The sequence below is a fragment of the Molothrus aeneus genome, chromosome 1, assembly GCF_037042795.1.
Source record: "Molothrus aeneus isolate 106 chromosome 1, BPBGC_Maene_1.0, whole genome shotgun sequence".
In the NCBI taxonomy this organism is placed as follows: domain Eukaryota; kingdom Metazoa; phylum Chordata; class Aves; order Passeriformes; family Icteridae; genus Molothrus; species Molothrus aeneus.
Window position 1 is genome coordinate 109,136,173 of NC_089646.1, and position 15,738 is coordinate 109,151,910.

Below are 15,738 nucleotides of genomic sequence, written 5' to 3' on the forward strand. Positions count from 1 at the left end.
AGAGCAGCTATTCCTGCGAGGAAGAGATGCGTTAAATCATTGTTTCCTGTTTCTTTCCTCGTTAGTGATTCCAATTTTGATGTCAATGAGCGACTGTTGTGGCTGTGGACCTGGCGCTGCAGGTGGAGTTGGAACTGGATTTGAACCTGTACCTGAATGTACAGAAGGGGCAATTCATCCATGGGGAATAGAAGGTGCACAGCCTGAAGACAGGGTCAGTACATCCCATGTTTCTAAAACCAGAAGTAATTCATGAGTAAAGGCTGCATTTTTTTACAGAAAGTGATAGTAACACTGTGTAATCTAAAACCAGTCTGGCATTGTCAACAATTGCCAGGCAGATATGAAAGGTGATTCTTAATTAACATTCACTGATGGGGTTTATGTGTTTTAAGCAGTGGTAGGTTAGTTTGGCACAAAAGTTTGGTGCCACTGTTCCTTCAGATGAAGCATAACAACCAGCAAGCTTCTTCAGTGCAAGTTTAGGAGAAAAGAACACAAATCATCTTCATTGATCATTGTTCATGTTGACAAGGGAAAAAACTTGTAGTCTCTTTGTTTTGTTTTGTTATGGAGATGGTGATAATGACTAGCTACCATTAACAGTTTGGACTGCTAATTTCTTAACATAATTCACAAAGTCTCGGTCTTCATATGGGAATTTCAAGGTAATCATTCAAGGAGTCAAAATGTTGTTTTCCAGGATGTCTCGCACATTCTTGCCCCAACAACCGCTGCAGGAGGTGATTTTGGTGAACCTTCGGGTAAGCAGATCCTTAAATCTTCTATGTAATGCTGTCATAAAGCTGTCTTTCAGCACTTCATGCCTTCAGATTCATGCGGTCCTTTGTTTTCCCAGTTTAACCCAACCCTTCCAATCTCACATCTGCAGATAGTCAAACTCATGCTGGTAGCACTTCCAGTATGAATAAAAAGTCTGGGGTTTGAGCTTTTGAACAGATTAATTTCTGCAAACTACACTTACTTTGAAATAGCTGCCAAGGCTTTCAAATCCCAGGTATTTTTTCTTTATCAGTACAGCTACTGAATGGAGGGCATTTTCAAGACACCAGTTTTAGCAGAAATCAATCTTTAGCCAGAATAGGGATATTTGCTTTCATACCTTGGGTAAAATCTTCAGTTCTCCCCAGTTTCCTGCTTCCCACAAGGGAGCATGTGAAGTAGCTAGTTAATTAGTGACAATTTGTGTGTTAACCTAGACAAGCTGATACATAACACAATAAATGTATGCTTCTGAGATAAGGTTCCTCCAGGAATTCAATTATCATAGAGAATAAACCCAGATGTGCAGCGCTACTTTCTCCTTCTCCCCCATTCCTTACTTCAGAAGAGGAATGGCACAGATCCATTTTCCTGAGCTTCTGACAGGAAGAAATGTTTCTCTGCTGACCATTTATTTATAGAAGAATGTTCTCAGATTTCTCATTTCATAAAAATGAAAAAAATATGCAATTTAGCCTGTTTCCCATAACCATAGTCAAGACTACTGTATGCAATTGTTTTAATATATGTTGATCATTATGAAAATTCTTTCCTTTTTATCATGTATTAAAAATATGGAGAAGATAAAATCCTTTAAGTATTACTTCATAACTTATTATAAAGGCCATTTCCATTATGCATTATAAACTGGTGGTTATTATGATCCATTGTTGTTCTCCCCTAAAAGATCTAGAACATGTGAAAACTCCTTATTTTCTAGGATTTACAAAACTCTTTATTTTCTAAGTGTGTAAGGGAAAAAAAATAATGCCAATGTGATCATAAATATGCATTTATGCATTTGCACAGATAAACATTATCTGATTTTCTAACACAAACCCCATGACAGCACATATATACACTAGACAGAATAATATGTCCAGCCAATAACAAAATACGTAACTGATTTTCTAAAACACATGCACTCGTGTTGCCTAGCCTCAAGAATAAAATCAAGCACTTAGGTGTCTGTTAATACATATATAATTGTTACTGCAGTTTCAAAGTTTGGTGCCTGTGCGCATGCCTGTGACTGAGACTGGGCTAAAATACCTTTAGAAACTCAGAAGTGTCATTATAGCATTTGTAAAAACAACTGACAGATTGTGTGTAAAATTTCACAGAGCACAGCAGGCATATATAATAACACATTTTTCTGCTTTCAGACATATATAATAACACATACGGAGGAGGAGGAGTAGTAGCTTCTGGAGTTGAAGAAACGACAGGTGTTGGCTATGGCACTGGTACTGGCTATGGAACAGCTGGAGGAATTTCTGGAACAGGAGAAGCAAAAGGGTCAATCGGAGGAACAATAAAAGAGTATCGAGAAGGAGGAGTGAACATGGCCTTCCTAGACAACTATTTCTCTGAGGTAATTAAATGCTGTTCTTTGAATTACTACTGTGAGCAGGCTTTCTGTTAGATTCTCCTTCCCAGGTTACATGGTGGAAATGCAAATTAATTCTACTCAAATTGAAACTTCCACGCTATAAGACTGCTGTGAGAGCAAAGCTGATCACACTGGTAGGAAAAGTTACAACACTAGTAGTAGTAATGTCTTTGGGCTGCTGCCATAGTAGGTGGATTGTTCAACAGCCTTTTTGTAAAATTGATGGACATAATGCGGGTCGGGGTAGGAAGCAATTAAATTATTTCATAATTACCCACCAAATTTATGTATTCCCAACCTTTCTCAATGTATAAATATTTAATAACTTTTTGGAATTGTTCACTCCTACTTCCTGTACAGTTTGTTTGATGAAGTAATTTTAATCCTGAAAGAACTTTAAACATCAGTTCTTCCTTATTTTTATCGCCATTTCTGGTCCCTAAAAGACTCATCAACTACCAGTGACACCAATATGAAGTTTTTCAATTGGCAACACCTAAATTCATCTTTACATATGGGATTAAAAAAATGGTATGGAATTTACGTGATTAATGGTTTCATGGGCTATATTTTTATTCATATGCATGAACTGTGAAGCATAAACATTATAATTGCATGTCACCAAAATATCAATTAAGATAGAAGGATTGTTATATTTCAAAATCTAAACAAGGTTCATGGAGGAGAGAACAGAGCAGTCCTGATATCCTGAGCATGGATTTCTCCCAGACTGCAATCTTCCTGCCTTGGCCTGAAGCACCATGTATTAATTGTCTGCCTGCCATAGGCCTCCACATACTACTGCTATCCTCCTGGACCATCTCAATTCCCAAACTCTTTGACTCTCCCTCCCAGGCCTCCCCTTCCATCCTTTTCTGCTTCCTCCAACCCAAGTCAGCACTCACTTTAAATTCTCCTTTTTCCTGCCTGATGTCTTTGCAATCACCACACCAGGATCCAAAGCATCATTCCCAGTTGGCAATTTCCTTCTTGCTCAAAATGGACTCCCCTCTGGACTCACCAAGTCTCCCCCACTGCGGACAATCCTCCATCCCCCTCCTCCTCTTTCCTGGTCTTTTCATTGCTCCCCTTGTCAACCTGCTTCACTCCTCTTCCTACCACTTTGCTCAGATACTGCATCTGTTTGCCTGTCCCTTTTGTCCCACAGTCAGAGACATTGACGGCAGACCAAATTTGAGATGCTACATGTCAGCAGAAACAAGAATAAAACAAAGTACTATTTAAATAAACTTATTTCAAAGTTTAAAAATGTTGATGGTATAGTCTGTCCTGTTGATGTCCTATTTTTCAAGTCAGGTGGGCCTTACTGTGGTTAGGGAAACTTTACTGTGGTTTGATTATTCACGGTTAAAAACCTGACAAAATTCATTCTGTTATTCTGTTCTTTTTTTTTCTTTCTTTTTTTTTTTTTTTTTTGTTTTTTCAAACTACAGAAAGCATTTGTGTATGCAGATGAAGATGAAGGTCGGCCGGCAAATGACTGCCTATTAATTTATGATCATGAAGGAGTCGGTACTCCTGTTGGCTCCGTGGGTTGCTGCAGCTTTATTGGAGAAGATACAGACGATACATATTTGGATACATTAGGACCAAAATTTAAGACCCTAGCAGAGATCTGTCTGGGCAAAGAGATTGAACCTTTCCCTGATGCTAACCCACCCTGGCCAGGAGTCAACATTCCCTTCCCCAGTCCTGAAAGTGATCTAAACCTCCCGCCACCGGGCACCACCATCATCGTCAACGGAAGTGCACCTATGCCTCCCGCCGCTGGCACTACAACGGTTGTTACCGAAAACACCTATACATCTGGGACAACCATACAGCCCCCAAGGCCCATGCCGGATCCCTTGCTCCATGGCAACATGACGGTGACCGAGACCTACACCTCCAGCCAGCCCTCTGTTTGCGTTGACCCTCTGCGTGCATCCAACGTCGTTGTGACGGAGAGGGTTGTGGGGCCCGCGTCTGCCTCTGATTTGCGTGGCATGCTAGATATCCCCGATCTCACAGAGGGCTCCAACGTTATCGTCACAGAAAGAGTAATCGCGCCTAACTCCCGACTCCCGGCATCTCTGAGCATTCCTGATTTGGTAGATGGGTCAAATGTGGTAGTGACAGAAAGGGTGTTCAGGCCTGCCTCCGGCATGCCAGGCAGCCTAATAAATATTCCCTCAGAGTTATCCAGTGCCCACAACGTGGTGGTCACAGAGAGAGTAGTGTCAGGGGCTGGCATGAGCAGCCTGGGAGCAACAAGCATGGGAGGAGCAAATCTGGGGAGCCTGAGCAACACGGGTCAGATGCTCAGTGCCGAATGTCATCTTGGTCAGGGAATGGGCACAGCATCTCCAGGCACCTCCCGGAGACGAGTGACAAAGTACAGCACCATGCAGTACTCCAGTCAGTAAGGCCTCTGCTGGCACCCCTTCCTGCTGAAATCGCCATTTGCACCGACACTCATTAGCTGCCACCCACCAAGAATATTTTTATTATTTATAACTAAGAAATAGCGCTAAAATTTCAGGGATTCCTGTTTGTGTGAGGATCTCTGATGGGTGCCCCATTTTGAGGTCAAATACACTTTGTCAGTGAAGGGAAAATAGAAGTTAGCTTTAAATTTCTTTCTCTCCACCTAGCACTGCAAGTGCATAAAGAGACTAGTATTTTTGGAGAGATATCTGATTATCAGGGAGAGCAGTGAGAGGGGATCCTTGCATGCACACAGCATGAATTAATATTACACAAAAGCATGTCAAAATAGTGTACAGCTGAATGATCTCTCACAATAAGCAGATTTGGGTTAATAGGCCCTCACTGACAAGAGAGGAAAAGAATGTAGTTAATAATTAGTCAACTCAAGACTAAATAAGCACTTTCAAATGCATCATTTAGTTTGCATGTAATTCAAGAAGCGCTACAAAACGGCACTTTCAACCATTTCTCCCATCACCAACAATAGTTATAAATAATAATTATATAAACATAACACACTTCCATTGCTTTCTGAAGTTCTCAGTAAACAAATACCCTGACACAGCCTGCCATGCTGTTCCTGTCATGGCGCGGAGTGATTTGTCACAGCTGGTGCTGCCACGTTGACACTGTCACCCAAGAAGATGTTGGCTTCATCCTTTCTCCATTGCTATTACAGCTTTGCTTAAATCTAAAAGGACTTCAGTGACAACCAGGAACTCTTAGTCTTATTTTTGTGCCAAACTATGACTACCATTTAAATTGCCAGCATCAGGTTATATTAAGAGGTCTAAATATACTGTGCCAATTTTCATCTCACATACTGATAAGAAAAGAAAATCTTGGAAGCTTTGTGATGTAAGGAGGCAATAGCAAGTATTGTATTACTGACACTGGTAGCTGAAGTCTTCCTGAAAAGAAAAAAACACTTGGAAGCAATATAAATTTGCTAATAAGCAATGTGGAGAATTCTTATTTCATATGTCAATGTATTTTGCATTGATATTTTGAAAGTCTATTTGAATGTATTAATTGAAAAAGTCTTTATGAGTTTATAAACTTAATTAAATCTGGCTTTTATTTTCCCACAAAAACAGCTCTGCTGGACTCTGTTATTCTAATAATACCTTAACATATCTTAGAATATGATCTGAAGGACCAAAATACTGAAATATATCTTTTATCTCATTTTATTTCTGTATCATATGTATAGTAACCATAGCACACCCAACATTGCTTCAGTGTAAATAAAATAGAGTTATAGGGAGGGACTAGCTTTTTTTGCTAGACCACCAAATCAGTAGTTTTCCTGAAAATTTTGCTTTTTTGGCTTTGACAGATAAGTTAGTGAAAAGTTTAAGAGTCGTCTGTGAACCTCCCACTCTATAAAATGGAAAAGAAACTCAATTGTGTATCCAGACTAACTTACCTCAGAAGGAATGGATGACCAGTTTCTGAGTCTGATACCAAGAAAAGATTTCTTAAAAGATGTTTTTGGAAATGCAACTAGATCTGCTGTCAACAACAGCCTGCAGTGCCCCCTGAGTCAATGCCACTGTCAACATCAGTAATTCCTAGGAGTCATGACCAAATCCAAGGCCACCTCCAGGAAAGGTCCCTTCCATAGCTTCAGGCTTTTTTCTACAGCATCTGAGCCTGCTAGATGCTCTTCCCATAAAATCTGACATGTTGCTGGTTTTGCTTCTATCTGTAGCCTCAATTATCTTAAGTATCATTAAAATTGCATTGACTTCAAAGGGATTAGTCTTCCCTATATGTTATGTACCAACTGTAATTATGGTTCCTGGAACCATTCTTTAAAGAAGGAAAATAGGTACTAATATATAAAGCTATATCCTTTTACATCTTGAGAATTTTTGCAGAAGTTCACTAAAATGCTGACCAACTCCCTTTCATTTTGCTAACTACCTGTTTACATTAAAAAACAAATATTTAAAATACATATTACTATCTGGTATATGAAAAGCCTATGTAATACAGCCAAACCCCACTAGAAAATATTGTAATGTAAAAAAAAAAATTTGTGTAAATATTTCCATAATCATCTTAAGCAAATCAGAAATACTTTTCTGAATTGTGTTCAAAGTAATGAAACTAGTCTTCAGGAGCACATGCTGAATTCCTTGAACAGGAATGCTGTGTGACGTATGAGTGTCTGAACTATGGTCTCTTGCATGTCTAGAAATAGGGGAAGAATTAATAGGAAAAAATAGAGAAATAGAAAACTAATAGAAAAATAGAGAAAAAATGTTGTTTCAAAGGACATTTTGGTTTTGTGGTGGTTGTCTACTTCTAGTACTATCTTTTACCAACTTTTTAATTATTATGTAATACAACTTCTTGAAATATTTCTAGCATCTTTTAATATTGGTTTCTTACAACAAACAGCAATTGCATTATCCTGTGCACTTCTGAATATTAACTCTTATTGCTTTGTAATTTTTACAAACTTCCTAAAAATTGTTTTCTTAGTCAATTGAGGATTCTTTTAGGTTCAAATCTTTTAGATTCAAATTGAGGAAGAAAAAAATGCACGTGAAGATGTGAACAAATACTTGGTTCATTAAAAATTCTGTTCAAGTTCTTTTTCTAGCTTTATTGTTTAAAAAATAGCATATAGTTTAATTCTGGCCAGCAGACATTAGTTTTGTTTCTTTTCTTCCAGTTGTAATTTAAAAGCCTGTTTGCTGTCTCACCTTTAATCATATTGTTTAATAATGAAGAAGGAATTGTTTTAGGGAAGAAAGACAGTGGTGATATCAGTTCTGCTCTAAACCACTCAAAAGAAATGCTCTTACCTAGAGACAGCAACATGCAATCCCAAATGTATGCCTTGCTTTTCTTTCTTTTTAACTCGTGCTTATTTGGGAATAGGATCCTACCATTTTGAACAGGCTGAGTGAGATCTTGGCATGATGAGAAGTATACTGACATGGAAGAAAACAGAGTCACAAGCTGAGGGTCTTGTTAGATTTCTATCTTAGGAACACTATCTTAATTTGAACTGCAAGTTTCAATACTTTTTACTCTGTCCTAATTCTGTAGTAATAAATAACACTTTTAAACTGTTATGAGCAGCACTTACTATGTGCAATATGAAGAGGCCACACAATTTAAGCAACAATTTAAAAAAATTCTACCATTTTGCTTGAATTAACATAACTGCATAATTCAAATGCTCCTCAATGTTGAGTCACCAAATGCATCATTTTAATTTTATTTAAAATATAAGTAATATTACTGTGGGCTTGTGTTTTCATAAATAAAAATATTAGAGGTTTGTTTGTAATAATTTCTGAATGGCACTGAAAAAATACAATAAATGATCATTTGGAACATCATGTTTTACATAGAGTGGCTCAGAATATTTTTTTCCATTTATCAGTGGGAAATACAGTTTCCTTAAAACTGATGGGGTTTATTCAGAAAAAAATCTCCTTCTTTCACGAAAAAAAAAAAAAAGAAAAAAAGAAATAGAAGGTTTTGATTTAGAAAGTCAGGTAATTCCAAAACAAAATTATTTCATGTGTCAAATTAACTACAATACTTAATTTCAGGTTGTCAAGCAGAAATATGTGTCAGGTCTCACAAGAATTACAGTACGATTTCTTCAACCCATCATTCTCTGCATTGTTCTCCCTCTTTAGACAGCCTTTTCTGTGATACCCTTCTGTCCTGCAACTCTGAAACAGTGCTTCAGAGGAGCTATAAATTAATGCTGGACTACAAGCCACAGAGAGAAGGACAGCAGAAGTCTCTAGAAACACGGTATTTGGGCAGCACAGGCATCACAGGTACATTCTCTGCATGTTGATCAGAATGAATTGAACCAAGGAAAAGCACTTTGGTTCTAAAATCAAATTTCTTTCTAATATTCCAGATCGGTGTTCATGATAATAATTATTTTTTGTACAGAGATTTTTTAAAAAAATTTTATCTGAACTCAATAAATTACTGCTTTGATAAACAGTATCATGTATTAAGCAAATGTCATCTAATCTATCATTTTATTTTGCCTTAACACTTTGACATCTTTTTATTGCAGTTTCATACAGAATTATTATGGGCACTCTTTCATATTTCAGATAATGATTTAAGTGTCTTTTCAGGAAGTTAAGTTAGAAGAAAAAATTGTCCATCTTCAAATTTATAGCAACTTTTCTATCACTCTGATGATGCTGCCAATTCCAGTGCAACAAAGATAATTTATCATTCATCTTTAGTGTATTTAGAACCTGCCTAAACAGAAATGAACCAAATCTATGTTACACATCAGTTTTTATGCTCAAGCAACTTGAGTTGAAATATATGGGAGTACAGATACAAGTCAAAAATGGGTCAATAGAAAATGTTATTTCATATTCCAAGTGCACTTAAATTTTTGAAAAAAATTTTTTTGAAAATTTTTTTTAATGACAAAATTACAACTGGTGACAGTTTTAGATGCATGTTTGTATAATGATTAATCTGTCATGTTTCTTTATTGTGACCATATGTTAAAAAGTATCTTGTAATTCAGGATACAGTGAAATAAGTTATGAAATAGAACAGTCACAAAATGACAACTTAGGAAACAAAAGCTGCTTAGTTGAGACCCATCACGTATCCTGACTTCTGATGTTCATCATGTGCTGTTGGGCCTACCTGCAAATTTAAATAGTTGCCAGTTTAATTTTTTTATTTTTCTACTTTTTGGGAAAGCTCTAAAAAACAACAACAACAGCAACAACAACAAATAATATTTCAGGCTTCCTCCCAGCTCCTTCATTAAAGATTGGTTTCAAGCCAGTCAAAATCTAGGTCAAACAAATGGAATTTTTTACCTGCAGGCTTTGATTTTACAGTTTTCCAGTACCAAAGGTCTAGGTGAGGGTCTGTTCCTCTGCCAGTGACTGCAGGCTCAGGCTGTCAAGGAGGTGAATTGTGACACCAGAATAGGACTCAAGAGAAAAAGGCTCCCCAGGATTCCCTACAGGATCTTGGTAAGCTGACTAATTTTTCTGAATTTTCAATAAACTGTCTTTGAAAAGGGGGATTGCAACTTAATCTCCTGCCCTTAAGAATATGATCACAAATTCATATGATTACAAATGATTGCAAGATGCTCAGGTGTTAAGGTGTTTTGGTAACCCCCATAAATACATTGTCAGCCATGTGCCTGAAGCACATATGCAGAGGGACATCTGGAGTCTTTGATGCTAAATGTCTACTATATGAATGCTATTTGACTGTAAAATCCACTCTAGATCAAATGTTTGAATATAAATAGCAAAATAACAGCTATTGGACATGCAAAAGTAATGCTTTTCTTGAGTTGTTTCTGCATATGTACATCTGACTTTTATCTGTATGACCTTCTTAGATAATATATTACTGAATAAAAGACACCATGGTAAGCTGTAGGTGTCCCAAGAGCCTTAGAAAGGGACTGGAGAAATTCATGTGTAACAGATCAACAAATACAAACTAAACTGGGACAAAAGAAGAAAAGAGGGGGGGAAAAATTCTAATTCTGGGAAGTGTTTTAGACCACAGCACCATCCATTCAAGTAATTACAAGAAAAATTAAGTACACACAAAGTTAGAAGGTCAGAGTTTACAGCAGCCTTCCCAGTACCTGAAGAGGGCCTAGAAGAGTGCTGGAGAGGGACTTTTTACAAGGGCATGTAGTGATAGACAATGGAGAATGGCTTTGAACTGAAAGAAGGTTTAGATATTAGGAAGAAAATCTTTACTGTCAGAGTGCTGAGACACTATGCCCCATCCCTGGAAGGGTTCAAGGCCAGGCTGGATGGGGCTTTGAGTAACCTGATCTAATGGAAGGTGTCTCTGCCTCTTTTTGCAGGGCTGCCTTACTGAAATTTCTTGGAACCTGTAAGCATAAAAGGGAACCAAGATTCCCTTTTATCTTCAGACTGACCACTTTATCTTTATTAGCGCGAATCATGTGACTCCTACTGAGCACACAACTCACTTTATGTATCAAAGACTTTGAAAATTAGAAAATATGTATATATATTGCCTCTTGAACATATTTTTATTTAATTTGGAATGATTATTATTAATATATTATTATAATATTATTATTGCCTCTTGAACGTCTTTTTATTTAATTTGGAATTATTATTATTAATATATTATTATAATATTATTATAGCCCGATCTAGTCAAAGATGTTCCTGTTCATTGCACTGGGCTAAATTAACTTTAAATGTGCCTTTCAACCCAAACTATTCTTGGACTCTATAAAAAAATGTGAAGTGACTTTCTGTTATCACCACCAGTCCATTGATAACTGGCAAACACATTATAGAATCCTTTCTAGGAGTTGACTGAAAACCACCCAAAAATCCATTGAGCTCTCATCTCCGAATTTCCAACCTAGACACTCCAAACTCCACCAATCAGAGTTCAACATTTCTCCAATTTCCATCCTAAACTTCAGGTCAGTTGATATCTGGTTTACTGCCTGCATTGTTCTCCAGTTGGAGCCCTCTTTTTTTTGCTAAACCAGCCCCTTCTAAGGTTACCTACTGACATAGCACACAGGCACACACAATAGTTTTACATTTATTAGCTCATATACCTCAGTTGTGACAGAAAAAAAAAATAATAGAATAATACTCCTTTTCTTCTGAGACTGGGAATGCCACATTCCTGAATCTACAGTCCCTGAAAACTTACACTGTACCATTGCAGCTAATACTGGACTTGACAGATTAGAGTAAGAGCAGCAGAGATTTTTTCCAAGGTGCAACTTTTCAGAATTATCTTTCTGTTGAATACAGTTCAGTTGTTTAGCACTGATGCAAATTCACAGACCAAAAGGAGGCTACTATTTCTACTTATGCCTAACACAAGTATAACATGGGAAAGGAGTGGTTGCAGAGCAGCCCTGCAGAGGGGCATTGGGGGTGTTGGCCAGCAGGAGGCTCAGTGGGAATCAGCATTGTCCTGGCAGCCCAGAGGGCAACACCCAACCTGCGGTACATCAAACACAGCACACCCAGTCAGTCTTAAAAGGAATTAAAAAAATATTTTGTTGTGTTCAGTGTTGGTGTGGCCTCACTTGGAGCACTGTGTGCAGTGGCCCCACACAAGTTAAGAAAGATGTGAAAGTCCTTTAACTTGTCCAGAGGAGAGCAACAAAGCTGGTGAAAGGAATGTTCTATGAGAAGTGTCTGAGGACTATGGGTTTGTCTAGCTTGGAGAGAAGAAGGCTAAGGGACCACCTCATTGCTTCCTACAGCCTCTCAAAGAGGAGAAGTGGAGAGGGAGGTGTTGATCTATTCTCCCTGGTATCCAGTGACAGGACATGTGGGAATAGCCCCTAAAAGTCCCACCAGGGGAGTTTCAAACTGGACATCAGGTAGCATTTATTTTATGAGAGGCTGTTCAAACACTGAAACAGGCTTCCTAGAGAGGTGGCTGATGCCCCAAGCTATCGATAGTTAAGAGGCTTTTCAACTGTGCCCTTAATGACATGCTGTAGCTTTTGGTCAGCTCTGAAGTGGTCAGGCAGTTGGACTGACTGATTGTTGTAGGTCTCTTCCAGCTGAACTATTCTATTCTATTTATTTTATTCTATTCTACTAGCTGCACAGCACAGCAGATTTATTTGTATCCACTTAAATGCTCTCTGTCGTGAGCTTTCCCAGGAAGAGATCCACACCACCTTGAAAAAAGGCTACAGGCAATTTCAGAGCAGTGCCAGTTCCTATGCAGAGGAAAGCAACCAAAGGGTTACTCTGCCACGCCTTGTTTCACACACACATAAAAGACAGTATATCACCCTGTCAGTAACAAAACGCCTGTGTTCAGGGCAAGGATCTGGCCTGGCTATCTTACAGCCCTGCCAATCCCACAGCTCGCAGCTCAGCAGGCTTACTCATTTCCACAACTGCACCTGGCACACTGAAAAGTTAAACAACCTGGCCACACCAGAAAAGAAAAAAAAAAAAAAAAAAGAAAAAAAACCAGGCAAGTAGCAAATAAGCAAATAGAAGAATGCATATAAGGTAAAGAGCTGAACAGAGAAAGATAGGGAGAAAGCAGTTAAGTGAGAGAGAGGAGGCAATGCAAAAGAAAGGGGGGGTTAATTTCTGCTTGAATTTGTTTAAGGTGCATGACAGGAGGCATAGAGAATAAAAAACATTGTTCACCCACACAGGAACAACAATGACTCCATTTTTAGAATGCCAAGTGTTTGTTTAAAGTATCAAATCCTGCTGCTAATCTACTCTCCTCAACTAGAGCATTTTTGCTCTCAAAAAAAATTCAGGTGCTTGGTTCTGTGAGCACTTTGAAGCTGATGACTGTACCTATTACAATTGCTCTGCTCTCAAGAGCTGTCTGGGTGTTAGAAACCCTCTGTGATGTGTATAATTTTTTACATATTATGCATTATCCATTACCTATTTTAAATAAATAAACGTTATTTTGATATATCTGTGCAATGCCTTGATACACTGCTTTCTACTGGGATCTCTTCCCAAAAAATGAGTGGCATCTGCGACCACAGTGCAGTAAAGAATCTGTAAACAATGCAGAAAAGATTAATGATAATCTCAAACAATGCAAAATATTTGTATAATAGCTTCATGTGAATATAAATGAATTTCAACATTTTATTACTAAGAATATACACTGGGTTTTCCACCTTAACACCATTTGCTAGGTACCATACTTGTCTTATTTGGTTGAATCACTTGTCAAGAAGAAACTGTATTGTTTTAGAAAAAACAACAAAAACCACAATAATAAAGTTAACTTTGCTTTTGTAAGAAGCAGAGATGGACTCTGGTGGTCTGATCAAGCTGGCTTCCCTTGTCCTTCACCCCAGGGAAGCCAGAAGTTTCCAGGCACTGATGTAGGGAAGATTAGTCAGCATGAACAGGGAGCGGCAGGCAGAGCTGGGGGCAAGGCAAGGTTTCAAAGGAGTCACCAAGACCCAGCCACTATGGCAAGGGTGTGATAGTAACTTTCTAGAACACCTGTGCTTACAACTATTATCCCTGAGAGCAAACACTCTCCCTCCTGACAAAAGTTTGGCTGTTTTGTATGATAATTAATTGCTGTTAAAAGTTTATCAGGAGAACTTAGACATTTTTTTAGATGTTTGTACTTTGAGAAAACAGCAACCTGGTGCATGCCTCACACCTTTAAAGCCCCTCTCCTCACCAAGCACCAAGAAGGGCTCAGCTGCTTTTATTGAAAAGCACAGATTAACTTTCTCTTTGTTCTGCAGTGTTGGTGAACTCTGAATTGCTGCTGTCCCCAGCAGGGAAAAAAAAAGATCTAATGCTCAATGGATCCTCCCTTGCAAACTGATCATAGGGACAGAACTGCAGCCTGGCTGTGGGAGGAGTGTTTAGCTGCTGCCAGGTTTTAGTGGGGGAAAGACAGAAAGAAATTCAGCCTCAATGGTTGCTAACACACTTACTAGCTGTACTAAAACAAAATCGATACTGTTTGACATTCTTTTGTAACAGCAGGATAATTATTTTTGTAAATAGGGATCACAGAAGTTTTTCATACAAGGCAGCCAAGTTAAAGAGAAAAAAAACAACAAACAACTTCTTTATAATAGCTGAGGTTCTTGTAGGATGTCCAAGGCATGTAGCTGGCCCACACTTAAGCCATAAACAACTTAAGAACAGACATCTAAGCTCTGGCAAGCTAATTTGCAGAAGAGCTCCTGTGTTATTGAGCTCTGGGAAAAGATTATTCTATTCATTTCTCTTGTAAGCACATATGACTTCAAAGGGAACTCAATGCTAAGAATTTTTCAAAAGAAATTAATTTAGGTTTTTACTCCACCATATCAGCATTTAAAGTTGGCAAATAGTTGTGTGTGTATATATATATACACACTATCATCTCGTTAATAGTGTGCTGGATCGGCAACAAAAAACTGTTTCAGAATTCCACAAAGCAATCTGCAGATTGAAAAGAAAGTTGCAAATCATAGTTCTTCTCTTACAGCCTTTTGATGTAAAGAAATACTTGACCATCAGACAAGGAAACGTAATATACATCTGAAAGCAGAATCTCCTTCTAAATCACCAAATTAAAAGGGTTGCAATATGCTCTCCAAGACACGCTCTGCCTCATTTATCTCAAACAGGAACAGCTAACAGAAAACTTCACAGTACTTCTATTACCATTAGCTGCAGTAGCTACAACAGCTGTTAAACCTGGGCCAAAACACACCCCTATCCTCCAGACCCTGAAGAAGAATCCTCACAGGATATCAGTGTGTACTGCTGTGTGAATGTGCATAATTCTGTGTGGTTGTAAAGTGATCAGTCCAGCACAGCGACTCAGTGACAGAACAAAGAAGGCATATAAAAGCCCTTAATTCTGTGCATTTCACATATATTAGCTCATTTATGCCTTTTGTTTTCCTTAAATTAAGACAACTATTTTTATGCAAGAGTATCAGCAAACTCCATAAAGTGGTATATTCTAAGTAAATAACACAAACAGATATATATCACTTCAGAAAAATCTTTAAGGTAAAGCTCTTCCCCTCATGACGGTCATGGAAATTATAACTGTTGCAACTGACATTGAATTATTTATTGTGCATTATTACAACACGCAATAAAGGTACATAATGTGATTGGAAAGACTCCCCTAAGGCTGGTTCCCCTCTCCAACCCCAATAGTATCAATAAAAATAGTATCATAACCAGCAGGTTCTGAAGTTACTCACCACAACTGAGTGTGAACCTGGAAAGATTGACCAGGTAACTGCCTCAGCAGAGAGGATGTACAAGAAAGCACGTTTAATTGTTTCGCCATCGTGAAGAATCAATTATGCCTTCGTA

At 38.1% G+C, this 15,738-nt stretch overlaps 1 protein-coding gene and 1 long non-coding RNA gene across 2 annotated transcripts in view; one reads left to right on the forward strand and one right to left on the reverse strand.

Moving 5' to 3' along the window:
* Nucleotides 1-4,821, forward strand: part of LOC136554511 (desmoglein-4-like) — a 20,991-nt gene extending 16,170 nt beyond the window's left edge. Inside the window, exons 13-16 of the mRNA XM_066546533.1 lie at nucleotides 66-214; nucleotides 704-764; nucleotides 2,169-2,377; nucleotides 3,850-4,821. Of these exons, the coding sequence (XP_066402630.1) occupies nucleotides 66-214; nucleotides 704-764; nucleotides 2,169-2,377; nucleotides 3,850-4,821 (1,391 nt within the window). The remainder of the gene's footprint in view (nucleotides 1-65; nucleotides 215-703; nucleotides 765-2,168; nucleotides 2,378-3,849) is intronic.
* LOC136554519 (uncharacterized) overlaps nucleotides 1-15,724 on the reverse strand; it is an 18,082-nt gene extending 2,358 nt beyond the window's left edge. Inside the window, exons 1-2 of the long non-coding RNA XR_010783344.1 lie at nucleotides 15,624-15,724; nucleotides 2,189-2,279 (exon numbers count right to left, since the gene is read on the reverse strand). This is a non-coding gene — a long non-coding RNA (uncharacterized lncRNA). The remainder of the gene's footprint in view (nucleotides 1-2,188; nucleotides 2,280-15,623) is intronic.
* Nucleotides 15,725-15,738: the final 14 nt, after the last annotated feature.